At 40.1% G+C, this 14,155-nt stretch overlaps 1 protein-coding gene across 5 annotated transcripts in view; it reads right to left on the reverse strand.

Moving 5' to 3' along the window:
• The window catches only part of TTC17 (tetratricopeptide repeat domain 17), a 118,543-nt gene that overhangs the window by 31,440 nt on the left and 72,948 nt on the right, over positions 1 to 14,155 (reverse strand). For all 5 annotated transcript variants that reach the window (XM_058527119.1, XM_058527118.1, XM_058527120.1 and 2 more), the window contains 2 exons: positions 8,284 to 8,543; positions 7,652 to 7,805 (listed from right to left, as the gene is read on the reverse strand). In XM_058527119.1, the coding sequence (XP_058383102.1) occupies positions 7,652 to 7,805; positions 8,284 to 8,543 (414 nt within the window). The remainder of the gene's footprint in view (positions 1 to 7,651; positions 7,806 to 8,283; positions 8,544 to 14,155) is intronic.

A 14,155-nucleotide genomic window follows, 5' to 3' on the forward strand; every position in this document is an offset into this window, starting at 1 on the left:
TGTATTTTATTAAGTGCCCTCTGCTTTCAGCTTTGGGAAGTACTCACACCAAATTAAATAAGACACATTTTCACGAAGTTACTTTGAATTTTCAAAGTCTCAGGCAGTGAAAATATCCTTTTAAAAAAGGAGATATTTTTTAAAAGAAATATCACTATTTATTTCACTGATGATGAAGAAAGTCAACTGGACTCATGGCAATGGCCCTGAACCTGGAGTCCAGAGATGGACATCAGGACAACTATGGACCCTAAAAGAACATGCCAAATTTTGATGTATATGCATTTTTCCTGGGGAGTAGTTCCAAAGCATTTACCCAATACTTAAAGAGATAGCTGACATACAAAGATGTTACTAGATAGTTAATATTTATTGAGTCCTATGTGCCCACTTCATTTAAAGCACTTTACATGTATAAACTCATATAAACTTCACAACCACCTTGTAAGATAGATGTGATTATTATCCCATTTTATAGATAAGGAAAATGAGGCACAGGGAACTAACTGGAAAAACTGGTGTTTGAACTGTTAAGACTCAATAGGATATTTAAGCTCAAGATAAGACTATAAGCAAATAGCCAATGGTAAAAAAATCAGAGGAGAGAAGTCAAGATGGCAGCATAGGTGGACCCTGAACTCACCTCCTCCCACGGACAGAGCCAATTTACAACTACTCGTGGAAAAACTACCCCTGAGAGATAACTGAAAACTGGATAAGAGGAACTCCTGCAACAAATGACAATCCTAATTGAGGCGGAAGACACAGAAATTCCCTTCTGGAGAGAAAAAATGCCACCTTCACAAGCCGCAGTGCTGCAGGGCCGCCCGGGAGCAGCCCAAAGGCACACAGCCCTCCCTAGAGGAGCAGGGGACCTGAGCCGGGGAGCGCCCCCGCTGTACGCATTTTGTGGACCCAGCACAATGAAGATGAGTGGCATAATATCTGACTTTGCCTGCTACTAAAACACTGGGGAGTACCCCCAGAAAAGCTGGTTCACAAAGAAATTAAAACTGGCTCTTAAAGGACCCACACACAAATTCACCTGTTTCGGAAAGCAACCTAAAATCACCAGAAAGAAAGGTGCACAGTCCTTTGGTGAAAAGAGACTCACCTGATAGGCTCTGAGTGCATCTCGGTGAGAGGTGAGACCTCTCCAGGGACTGGGACATTGGCGGCAGCCACTGTTGTGGCCTGGTGTGGGCGTGCTGACACAGATGCCATTGGAGTTCTCCTTGAGCCCTGCTAGCCCAGGGTCTGCCCCACCCACTAGAACACCGATTTAATCCAGCCCAGCCAGGGCAGGCAGCCCACCCTAGGGACTGGCCCCACCCAACACAAGCCCTCAGGCAACTTGTGCGCCTGCATAGATTGGTGACTGGATTCTCTGCAGTCTGGCGACTGGGTCCACCTCTATGGGGCAGGACATGAGCAAAGAGTGGGTGGAGAGTGTGGGGCAGTGGTGGAGTGTGTGGGGCTCCTGCCGTGGAGAGACTGGGTCCACTTCAGGAGGTCGGGGCGTGCACACGGGGCAGGACTGTGTTGACTGTGTGTGTGGACCTGTGGGCGGTGGGGCTTGTCAGCTGCAGAAGACTTGTGCTTCTCAAACACCCACAGAGGGGGTTTGCCTCACCTTCCAAAGCCTGAAATAATTGGGTGCTCCCATGCCTGAGGCCAGCCCCAGCCAGCTGCAATCCTCAGAGAGCTGACAAGAGACCTAAAGGCTGGAGGCTTATAGCAACTGTAAGCCCCTGAGCCTAACAACCCGCCACACTGGGGGCCTATTCACTTAAAAGAAATAATGCAAGACAAATGTGCTATTAGAACTTGCAGCCAACTGTGCTGGGGCTCCCCACACCCAATAAAGAGACTGAAGGGCCCACAATGACTACAAGCAGCTGAGCATTACAACAGCTGGCCAGGAGCATAACTCAGCCTCCCTGGGCGCCTACAGGGAGAGCAACCACACCACAACAGAAGGACACACGTAGCCCACATAGGGGTCACTCCTGGAACATTCAGAACTGAGGGAAGCACACTGCAAGGCCTCATAAGGCATCACTTATATAAGGTTACCTCTCCAAGAGCAGGAGACATGGCTGACCTATCTAATACACAGACACAAGCACAGGGAAAGAGGCAAAATGAGGAGGCAAAGGAATACCTTCCAAGTAAGGGAACAGGACAAAACCCCAGAAAAGGAACTAAGTGAAACAGAAATGAGCAACTTACCTGACAGAGAGTTCAAACAAAGAGTGTTAAGGATGTTCACTGATCTTGCGAGAAGAATGGATGAACTCAGTGAGAACATCAACAAAGAAGTGGAAGATATAAAAAAGAACCAATCGGAAATGAAGAATACACTACTGGAAATGAAAAATTCACTAGAGGGACTCAAAAGCAGAGTAGAGGATACAGAAGAACGGATCTGCGAGCTGGACGAAAGACTAGAAGAAATCACCCAAGCTGAACAAGTAAAAGAAAAAAGAATTAAAAAGAGTGAGGACAGTCTAAGGGACCTCTGGGACAACATCAAGCGCACTAACATCCATGTTATAGGTGTCCCAGGAGGAGAAGAGCAAGACAAAGGGGCAGAGAATCTATTAGAAGAAATAATAGGTGGAAACTTCCCTAACCTAAGGAAGGAAACAGACATCCAAGTACAGGAAGCACAGAGAGCACCAAACAAGATAAACCCAAAGAGGCCCACACTAAGACACATCATAATCAAAATGTCCAAAATTAAAGATAAAGAGAGAATCCTAAAAGCTGCAAGAGAAAGATAAGTTACATACAAAGGAAACCCCATAAGGCTATCAGCTGACTTCTCAGCAGAAACCTTACAGACTAGAAAAGAGTGACATGATATATTTAAAGTGCTAAAAGGAAATAACCTACAGCCAAGAATACTCTACCCAGCAAGGTTATCATTCAAAACGGAAGGAGAGATAAAAAGTTTCCCAGACAAGCAAAAATTAAAGGAGTTTGTCACCAAGACACCAGTACTACAAGAAATGCTAAAGGGACTTATTTAAGGGGAAAGGAGAAGACCACAAATAGGAAAAATTATCTATTTCCATGATAAGAGGGTAATGGATACAAATGCACAGAAAAGAGGTTAGATATCATATCAAAAACATAAAATGTGGAAGGAGGAGAGTTAAGGAGTAGAGCTTTCAGACAGAGGTCAAACTAAAGAGACCATCAACTTAATATAGATTCCTATATACATAGGTTACTGTACATGAACACCATGGTAATCACAAACCAGAAAACTATAATAAATACACAAAAAACTAAGAGAAAGGAACCCAAACATAATACTAAAGAAAGCCATCAAACCACAAGGGAAGAGAGCAAGAGAAGAAGAAAGGAACAGAGAAAGACTACTAAAACACTGAGAAAAAAAAGTTAAAAAATGGCAGTAAGTACTTACTTATCAATATCTACTTTAAACGTCAATGGACTAAATGCTCCAATTAAAAGGCATAGGGTGGCTGATTGGATAAAAAAACAAGACCCATATATATGCTGCATACAAGAGACACACTTCAGACCTAAAGACACTCAAAAACTGAAAGTGAAGGGATGGAAAAAGATACTCCACGCAAATGGCAATGAAAAGAAAGATGGGGTATCAATACTCACATCAGACAAAACAGACTTTAAAACAAAAACTGTAAAAAGAGGCAAAGAAGGGCATTACATAATGATCAAGGGAACAATCCAACAAGAGGATATAACACTTGTAAATGTCTATGCACCCAACGTAGGAGCACCTAAATACATAAAGCAATTATTAACAGACATAAAAAGAGAAATAGACAGTAACACAATAATAATAGTGGACTTTAACACTCCACTTACACCAATGGATAGATCATCCAAACAGAAGATCAATACGGAAATATTGGCCTTAAATGACACAATAGAACAGATGGACCTAGTAGATATATACAGAACGTTCCATCCAAAAACTGAATAATACACGTTGTTTTCAAATGCACCGGGAACATTTTCCAGGACTGATCACATATTAGGCCACAAAACGAGTCTCCATAAATTTAAGAAGACTGAAATAATACCAAGTATTTTTTCTGACCACAACGGTATGAAACTAGAAATCAACTGTAGGAAGAAAATCAGAAAAGCCACAAATATGTGGAAATTAAACAAAATGCTACTGAACAACGATTGGGTCAATGAAGAAATCAAAGGAGAAATCAAAAAACACCTGGAGACAAACGAAAATGAAAATACGACATGCCAGAACTTATGGGATACAGCAAAAGCAGTTCTAAGAGGGAAGTTTATAGCAATACAGGCCTATCTCAACAAACAAGAAAAATCTCAAATAAACAACCTAACAATGCACCTAAAGGAACTGAAAAAGAAGAACAAACAAAGCCCAAAATCTGTAGAAGAAGGAAAATAATAAAAATCAGAGCAGAAATAAATGAAATAGAGACTAAAAAAACAATAGAAAAAATTAATAAAACCAAGAGCTGGTTCTTTGAAAAGATAAACAAAATTGACAAACCTTTAGCTAGACTCATGAAAAAAGAAAGAGAAAGGCTCAAATAAGCAAAATCAGAAATGAAAGAGGAGAAATTACAACAGACACCTCAGAAATACAAAAGATTATAAGAGAATACTATGAAAAGCTATATGCCAATAAATTGGACAATCTGGAAGAAATGGATAAATTCTTAGAATCATACAACCTTCCAAAACTGGATCAAGAAGAAATAGAGAATTTGAACAGACCAATCACCAGTAAAGAGATAGAAACAGTAATCAAAAACCTCCCCAAAAATAAAAGTCCAGGACCTGACGGCTTCCCTGGCAAATTCTACCAAACATTCAAAGAAGACTTAATACCTATCCTTCTCAAACTCTTCCAAAAAATTGAGGAGGGGGGGAAGCTCCCTAACTCATTCTACGAAGCTGACATTACCCTGATACCAAAACCAGACAAGGACAACACAAAAATAGAAAATTACAGGCCAACATGACTGATGAACATTGATGCAAAAATCCTCAACAAAATACTAGCAAATTGAATACAACAATATATTAAAAAGATTATACACCACGATCAGGTGGGATTTATTCCATGGATGCAGGGATGGTTCAACATCTGCAAATCAATCAATGCAATATACCACATTAATAAAATGAAGAATAAAAATCACACGATCATCTCAATAGATGCAGAGAAAGCATTTGATAAGATACAGCATCCATTTATGATAAAACCTCTGAATAAAATGGGTAAAGAAGGAAAGTACCTCAACAGAATAAAGGCCATATATGAGAAACCCATGGCCAATATCATCCTCAATGGTGAAAAACTGAAAGCTATCCCTCTAAGAACAGGAACCAGACAAGGATGCCCACTGTCACCACTCCTATTTAACATAGTCTTGGAAGTCCTAGCCAGAGCAATCAGGCAAGAGAAAGAAATGAAAGGGATCCAAATTGGAAAGAAAGAACTGAAACTGTCACTACTTGCAGATGACATGATTTTAAATATAGAAAACCCTAAAGAATCCAACAAAAAACTTTTAGAAGTAATAAACGAATATGGTAAAGTTGCAGGATACAAAATCAACATACAAAAATCAGTTGCGTTTCTGTACACTAACAACAAAGTAGCAGAAAGAGAAATTAAGAATACAATCCCATTTACAATTGCAAAAAAAGAATAAAATACCTAGGAATAAACTTAACCAAAGAGGTGAAAGATCTGCACACTGAAAACTATAAAACATTGCTGAAAGAAATTGAAGAAGACGCAAAGAAATGGAAAGATATTCCATGCTCTGGATTGGAAGAATTAACATAGTTGAGATGTCCATACTTCCTAAAGCAATCTATAGATTCAATGCAATCCCTATCAAAGTTCCAAGAACATTTTTCACAGAAATAGAACAAAGAATCCTAAAATTTATATGGAACAACAAAAGACCCCGAATAGCTAAAGGAATCCTGAGAAAAAAGAACAAAGCTGGAGGTATCACACTCCCTGATTTCAAAATACACTACAAAGCTATAGTAACCCAAACAGCATGGTACTGGCACAAAAACAGACACACAGATCAATGGAATAGAATCGAAAGCCCAGAAATAAACCCACACATCTATGGACAGCTAATCTTTGACAAAGGAGCCAAGAACATACAATGGAGAAAGGAAAGTCTCTTCAACAAATGCTACTGGGAAAACTGGACAGCCATATGCAAAAAAGTGGAAGTAGACCATTACCTTACACCATACACAAAAATTAACTCCAAATGGATTAAAGACTTGAATGTAAGAGCTGAAACCATGAAACTTCTAGAAGAAAACATAGGCAGTATGCTCTTCGAAATCAGTCTTAGCAACATATTTTCAAGCACCATGCCTGACCGGGCAAGAGCAACAATAGAAAAAATAAACAAATGGGACTACATCAAACTAAAAAGCTTCTGCACAGCAAAGGAAACCATCAACAAAATGAAAAGACAACCTAACAATTGGGAGAAGATATGTGCAAACCATACATCTGATAAGGGGTTAATCTCCAAAATATATAAAGAACTCATGCATATCAACAACAAAAAGGCTAACAACCCAATTAAAAAATGGGCAAAAGACCTGAACAGACATTTCTCCAAAGAAGATATACAGATGGCCAACAGGCACATGAAAAGATGTTCAACATTTTAACTATCAGGGAAATGCAAATCAAAACTACAATGAGTTACCACCTCACACCCGTCAGAATGGCTATAACTAACAAGACAGGAAACAACAAGTGTTGGAGAGGATGTGGAGAGAAGGGAACTCTCATACACTGCTGGTGGGAGTGCAAACTGGTGCAGCCACTATGGAAAACAGTATGGAGATTCCTCAAAAAATTAAGGATAGAACCACCATATGATCCAGCTATTCCACTGCTGGGTATTTATCCAGAGAATGTGAAAACACCAAGGCGTAAAGATACATGCACCCCTGTGTTCATTGCAGTGTTATTCACAATAGCCAAGACTTGGAAGCAACCTAAGTGCCCATGAAGGGACGAATGGATAAAGAAGATGCGGTATATATACACAGTGGAATACTACTCAGCCATAACAAACGATGAAATCCAGACATTTGTGACAACATGGATGGACATTGAGGGTATTACACAAAGCGAAATAAATCAGAGGGAGAATGTCAAATACCATATGATCTCACTCATTAAGTAGTAGATAATAACAACAACAAATAAACACATAGAGACAGAGGTCGGATTGGTGGTTACCAGAGGGGAAGGGGGGAGGGAGGAGGGCGAAAGAGATAATTAGGCACATGTATGTGGTGATGGATTGTAATTAGTATTTGGGTGGTGAACACGAGAACATGATGTAATCCATGCAGAAATAGAAGTATAATGATCTACACCTGAAATTCATACAATGTTATAAATCACTGTTACCACAATAAACAAACAAACAAAATCAAGTAAATGTCAAAACAAACTTTTTATACCAATGACTGGTTTGTTCACTTAGTCCAATTACCTTCTCACCTGATCTACTTTAAGTCACAAACATATCCTTTGTGAGAACTGAGACAGCGAAATCTGAAAGGAGAGACTGGCATCGCAAACATTCAAATTTACCTTGTGGCCCAGGAGATGCCACCTTTGGGCCAGTGATCTCCAGGTTTGCTTGGTAACGATGTACGTTTTCTGCTTGATTCAATTCTAGCTGTTTTGCAGGAGTTTTCTTGTGATCTCCTTTGGGTTTCTTTACACGTTTGACCTGGAATGTGATCTGGGAAATGGAACATGTTAGGAACAAATGAGACCGATTATCAAATCTGTCAGTGGCTATGGATATTGGGGGCTTTAAGAAGAACCAGTCAGTCCTGTGCTAAGACTAAGTTCTCTCCTTCAGTTTAATTCTTAAAGGTCTAAATGAAAAACGTTTAGTGAAATAAAATAACCAAGCCTTGAAGAATGCATGTATAGAGGAAACTGAAAATTAAGATGTCTGAACTGGGTAGTTCCAAGTCTGTAGGCTTTGAGAGCGGCTTCACACCCATCCTGTTTCCTCTGCCTCCCAGAAGAGCTAGCAATACCTAAGGACCATAAACGCTGCCTGCGGTACAATTCCAATGTGAAGGCTGACTGGAGTGCCACATACCCAACAGAAACATCACACCAACAAACCAGGAGCCCCTCCCACCCCCCACCCCCCCACCAAAGACCTGGGCTACAATTTGGTAAGAACCGAGTCGGCAAACTCTTACCCATTCTGTGGCTTCATCATCTTCACTTCTGCAGTCTCCATAGCAAGAGCTTCTGGCCACTCCGTCCTGGGGACCTTTCTTCAGTACCCGTATCCCCTGCAAGTCCAGACGCCGCCCCTTCATCTCTAGTGCTCCCCCAAAGCCTTCGAGAGGCCAGGCCTGTTGAAATTCATCCACCAAAGCCAATATCTCTTCTGACATTTTTGTTTCATCTGAATTGTCCATCTCATCAGAACCATTGCTTTCCTCAACTACTGTACCTGAAATTCAAGCGCCAGCACGTTATTAAAAATCACACAGCACTCATTCAAGGACTTGAGGGGCTCTAGTCTTGCTTTCTGAGAAAAGTTTTGGCTCTGCTTAGAGGCACTTCTATAGTCCGCCTTTATAAAAATACCATTCAGCATCTTCAAGATTCACAATAAAATATCATCTTTGTCACCTAGCTTTTGTCAAAAGCCTGGCTGACAACAATGGCAGCAGCTAGATGGCAGGTGCTCATAGACTATGTCACCAGTAGGCATGAAGATGGCTATTTTATACAGGAATGTTGTGAAAAAAAGACCAACTTGCTCTAGATACAAGACAGAGATGGCAAAGATGAAGTTTATTATGTTATTTATTCAATACGTGGGATTCTTCAAGCTTTATTCAAATAGCATATGAAATATCATAGCTGTATGTCCAGACCATATAGTCTAATTGCCTTAACTGAACAATGATTTCTTTAATGGGAAACTATCCTAATTCTACCCGAAGGCTACCATTTTCACTAATGGTTGATATAAGAAATAACAATATATTAGTGTAATTTTATCCTAAAATCGTTATTAAGATATTATTTGTTATGTTGCTCAAGTTTCTTATGTCAAGACTCCCATGGATGTTTCTCAGCACAGTGGCCTAGTAAAAATTCTCTCTCCTGAGAAGTCAATATGTCTCCATTATTATATATCGAAGGTTACATAACTCTACAAGTTCCCCTTTATGCGTAGATAACTAAGAAGTTCAGGGAAAAATTACTCTGTGTTTCTTACTAGAAGGCTTTCCTTTTTTTTTTTTAATTTTTTACTACTTAACTTTTGCTACTTTGAATTAATGGCTGAGTCTTATATTGTGTGTTCCATGAAAGTCATCTCCAATCCTTTTTGGAAGTAGATAGGATACAAAGACAAATAACAAAATGGAATGCCTCCTTTTGCAATATGTACCCACCAGACAACCCAAGAGCACAAGGTTGATTGCTCACAAAACGCCAATCTATGTTATCCAGTAATCTTCAACTGGTAATTCTAGCTTACTCGGTGATTCAGAACATGGCATTAATAAGGCCAAGGTCAGGAATCTCATATCCATATCAACCAGACCTATGGCCACAGTGAGTAACACATCTTAGAAATGCATAGAATTAGTGTCTGAGGAGGCATGGGTTGAGAAAGATGGCTGACTACCATGGCTAAAAACAACTTAAAACTTTGAGCCCTACTCACAGAAGGTCTTCAGTGTCACCCTTAGCTCTGGTGGCCTCTCTCTCTCCTATCCCACTTTCTAGTCCAGAAAGCGGGAAGGTCTATTGTCAGGCTGGGAGTAGCACTAGAAATCTCTGATATTCTTTCTTGAAAAAGCTATAGGGCTCTTCCATTTGCTAAAAAGTGACTATAAAATGTATTACTATCCTTTCAAGTAAGTTTCCTTTAGGTTTTCTGAACCAATCTGCTAGTTTCTATTGATTATGATTATGATTATTGTTAATGGAGCTCTGAAACAAGCACTATGTAAAACAGCAGTTTGCACAAGGTTATTCAGATAAAAATGCTTGGTTACTTACCAAAATTATATGGCCAGTAGCATAAATATAGGGTTGACAAAGTTATAATTTTCAGTTTCTATCTTGTTTGCTACTATATTCTAAATGTCCAACATTATACCTGGCAGACAGCAGCCAGGTATATTCCTGGCTATTCCAACTATTCCAAATAGTTGTGGAATGAACTAATGGGAACTCAGAAATAATCTGGTTTGTGAGGTTCCTGAGGAACTGCTGCTCCTGCCTTTGCCTTGTCCTGCTGGCAATTCAAGACTTTTTAAGCTGTAAGGTTTACCTTGTCATGTGGTAAAGTATTGTCAACCCAGCTGAATGGTAAGCACGAGAAAGGCAGGCATCATGTCTTCAGCATAATGTCTGGCACCCTATGTGATCTAGAAATTTCTTGCTAGCTAACCCAGCTGGACAGGGTTGTGATGGGGATCCCAAAGAGCAACTCAATTAGAAGAATTGCCTGGTACCTGACTTGTAGCCACACAGGTGTCTCTAAGTATTCCTCATGTTATTTTAGCTTCCTCTCCTTCCTTCTTCTACGGCTGCCATGGGATTCCTTGTACCTCGTCCTAAGACAGGAAAGGGTTTTTGACAGATTTGGCCACAGCCGAGAATATGGGCTTAAAGAAAAGTGGCTTCTGGCCAAAGGCAGACTGCAGGTAACTAATTCCCCAGTGTATAGTTAGAGCAGCATATGGATGCTCTGTTAGGAAGCCTTATTTCCCTTCACTAACTACTACTATTTAGAAAGCATTCATGTTGTTTAGTTGCACAGAGTTCCACAAGCCCAGTTCCCAAAGATTAATACTTCACCGTGCCCTTACCATATGGTAATATCTATCATTATTACAAAGTTCTTAGAGAAATGGGCTTGCACTGATGGAAATTGGTATTCAAATCAAGAGAAACCATGGAACATGCTGCAGGCTTCTGTTGCTGGCAGCCATTAGGCCTTTTCAAAGACTATAAGCTACAGAGGTGGAAACAAAAGGAATACGCACTGAGGCCTCTGACCCTGAGGAATTAAATACAATCAAGTTGGAGACACAAAACTATACGCATTAAACAATTCGAGAACAATTACATTAAAATTTTTTGTCTGGAGGAAAAAAATATTTGAGTATAGTCACAGAATGCTTTCTAGAAGAAGGCAGATGACGTGAGGCAGGATTTAGACAGAATAGAGGGCTAGGGAGGGCACTCCCCAGAGTGAGGACACTAAAGAAGCATGTATGTATGTTTGTACTCACACACCCATGCACATATACACTGATACAGGCACAAGGGAGGCATATGTGAAGGCATTATTTCAAATGAACTAGAACAAAGAATGTAGACAGAGGACATCAGTAAACATGACACTTGGGGAAGATGGGTGACATTGAGAATGTCTGGGAAAGTCAGGGAGAAGATTCATTGTAAAGGGAGCCTCTTGTTTGTTAAGCAGAAGAATAACAAGACGAGAGCCGTAACATTTATGAAGGCTAGAGCAGTAAATCAGTTGGTGGATTTGGGGGTGGAGGAGAGAAGGAAGACAGAGGACAAAGAGACCAATTAGAAAGGTTTTCAACAATTTAAACAAGAGTTATACAAGGAGAGGCTGGTTTAGGGTGAGGCTACAGGGGAAATTAAAAAAGGGAGGGGAAAAGGATGGATGTGAGGAAATTTTGAGAGAGAAAAATTAATAAAATTTGGTGATGAAATGGACATAATGCCAAAGAACAGGGTAGGTTCAAAGATGATTTCAAGATTTTAAAGCCTAATGTGACATAGTGGGCTTTCTACTATGTGACTGTAGTTTTAGTATCTGTGAATATGAACACAGAATGCTATTTACAAAGACAATGGAGTTAGGAAAGGGCAATAAATAGGATGAAGCATTGGGATTTCAGACATTTATTCATTAATTCATGTAAACACTTGCAGTTGTGTGCCTCACAATGTGCTGAGGCTCGGAATATAACAACCACGGAGCTCCTGGTCTAGACTAGAATGGACAGAGGGACATATCTCCAGACATTGTCTAATAAGCAGCTAGAAATACAGAATTCAGGTTTGGTGAAACGTCTGGACTGTAGCGGAATCTCAGAAGATTTTTAAACTATGCTTGAAACAAGAAGAAAAAGAAAACATTAGGCTTGCTGCTTGTGGGACAGATGGTATGATATAAACTGAAAACAGAGAGACTGCGACCCATATCTCTATTTTTTCCTTTATCCTCTTTAACATGTACCATTTTCACACCGGAAAAAGGAGAATAAATATCGTGAAGTGAAGAGACCATGAGCACCCACAGCAAGGCTTATGAGTTCATGTTTTTTCACTTGGATGAATCCTATCCCAGGGTACTGGGAAAACTTACAGTTGAGTCTGGGTCATGTTAGGTAACCTGGCAAGAATCACAGGGAAAGGAAAAGTGCTAAGAGATGGAGAGAAGCGTATGTAGTCCCGATTATAAAAAGGAAAAAAAGAAAAAGAGAGAAAGAAGAAGAAGAAGAAGAAGAAAAAAGAAGTCCAGTACAAATTTGCAGTGTTCCAGACACACCTGGAGAGTCACGGTTAAGTCTGGGCACCTCAGTTTAAGAGATTTTCAAAGCACCTGACCCCACAGAAAGAGTAACTGATATACTGCACCAAAAAAATCAGGCTTGAAAAATATTTTGCTAAAAAGATTTTTAAAAATTCCAGAGATTACTTCAAGGCTGGTGAAGGGACTAGAAGCCATAACAGAAGAGGAGTTGTTCAAGGAAATGAGGACATTTAGCTGAAGAAAGCAAAAACATGGGGGGTGAGGTAGGCAGGAACAATAATCATCTTCAAATATCTAAGGAAAAGTGGTATTAATGAGAGGCAAGACTGACTTGGTTAGCCTTAGAGGCTAGAACTAGAAATGAGAAGTCATATCTTAGCTCAGTATTAGGAAAGACTTTTGAATGGTCAGAAAATGAACGGACTAGCCAGGGACAGACTGAGCAGCAGAAGCAGAGGCCAGACAATGACCTGCTGGGGACATGACTGAGAGGGAGTGGAACAGCGGAAGGTGATTAAAAGAAGGCGACTGTAGTTGATAAGAAGCAGTATTAATAACCTTGGAAGAGAGATTTCAAGATGAGAAGTTAAGTGCTACATTCAAAACTAAATACTGACAATATACAAAAGTAAAGATCACACATTCAAAGCGATGACCAGCCAAAGAAAGTCCTTCCTTTAAAATATGACTCAAAAATCTCCTTCAGAAAGTCTTATATGATTAACATCAACAGGTTTGAATACTAGTCTGTGGTTTCTGAAAGCAAGCAGGACACATTCTACCTTTAAGAATAATACCATAACAGGAATATGTCCCACTGTTTCAAAAAATAAAGAGCATACTAGGAATTAGACAAACTTGGCTTCAAATTGGGACTCTATCACCATAGGACTTTGGGCAATTCTGTCTTGAGTTCTACTGTCCTCTTTAAAAGGCAGTGATCTGATTCTGAAGAATAAAGCTGTGGACTTGTTTGAGATTTAATGCATAAACAATGGCACACAATTTCAAGCCAGTAATCAGAAAGCACAAAGGCTTAGATTAAATCACTCAGACTAAGGAGGGTAGGGAAATGATTCCCTTCTGAAAAGAAAACCGCCATCATGAGTTTTCATTTGCATCAGTGGTGCTCCTCCTTCCTCTAGTTGGGTCAGTAGAGCAAGAGAAAACAGAGAATTCCAAGAAGAAAAGCGAGAAAGCACACAGGGAGTCTTTGCTGTCACAGCTCTCGTGCAAATGTGCAGGGGCCCCTCAGTTGAGCAGATACTGTGTGCAAGTGCTTGTGTAGCTCACCAGCAGCCTCCAAGTCCAGAAGCAGCAGCCAGGCCTGTGTTTGTCCGAGTCGGCACTGACTGAGTTCCAGCGGCGGGCCAGGCACTAAAATGCTTCCCTGTTATTTCATCTAAACACTCAGAACCACTGAGGCATTTTGCTTGTTCATTTCTAAATTAATGAGGTAAAGAGGGCTTAGCAAAATTAAGTAATTCGCCCAAGATTTAACAACTAGTAGGTGGTGGAGCCTG

Source organism: Diceros bicornis, chromosome 31 (genome assembly GCF_020826845.1).
Source record: "Diceros bicornis minor isolate mBicDic1 chromosome 31, mDicBic1.mat.cur, whole genome shotgun sequence".
Taxonomy (NCBI): Eukaryota; Metazoa; Chordata; class Mammalia; order Perissodactyla; family Rhinocerotidae; genus Diceros; species Diceros bicornis.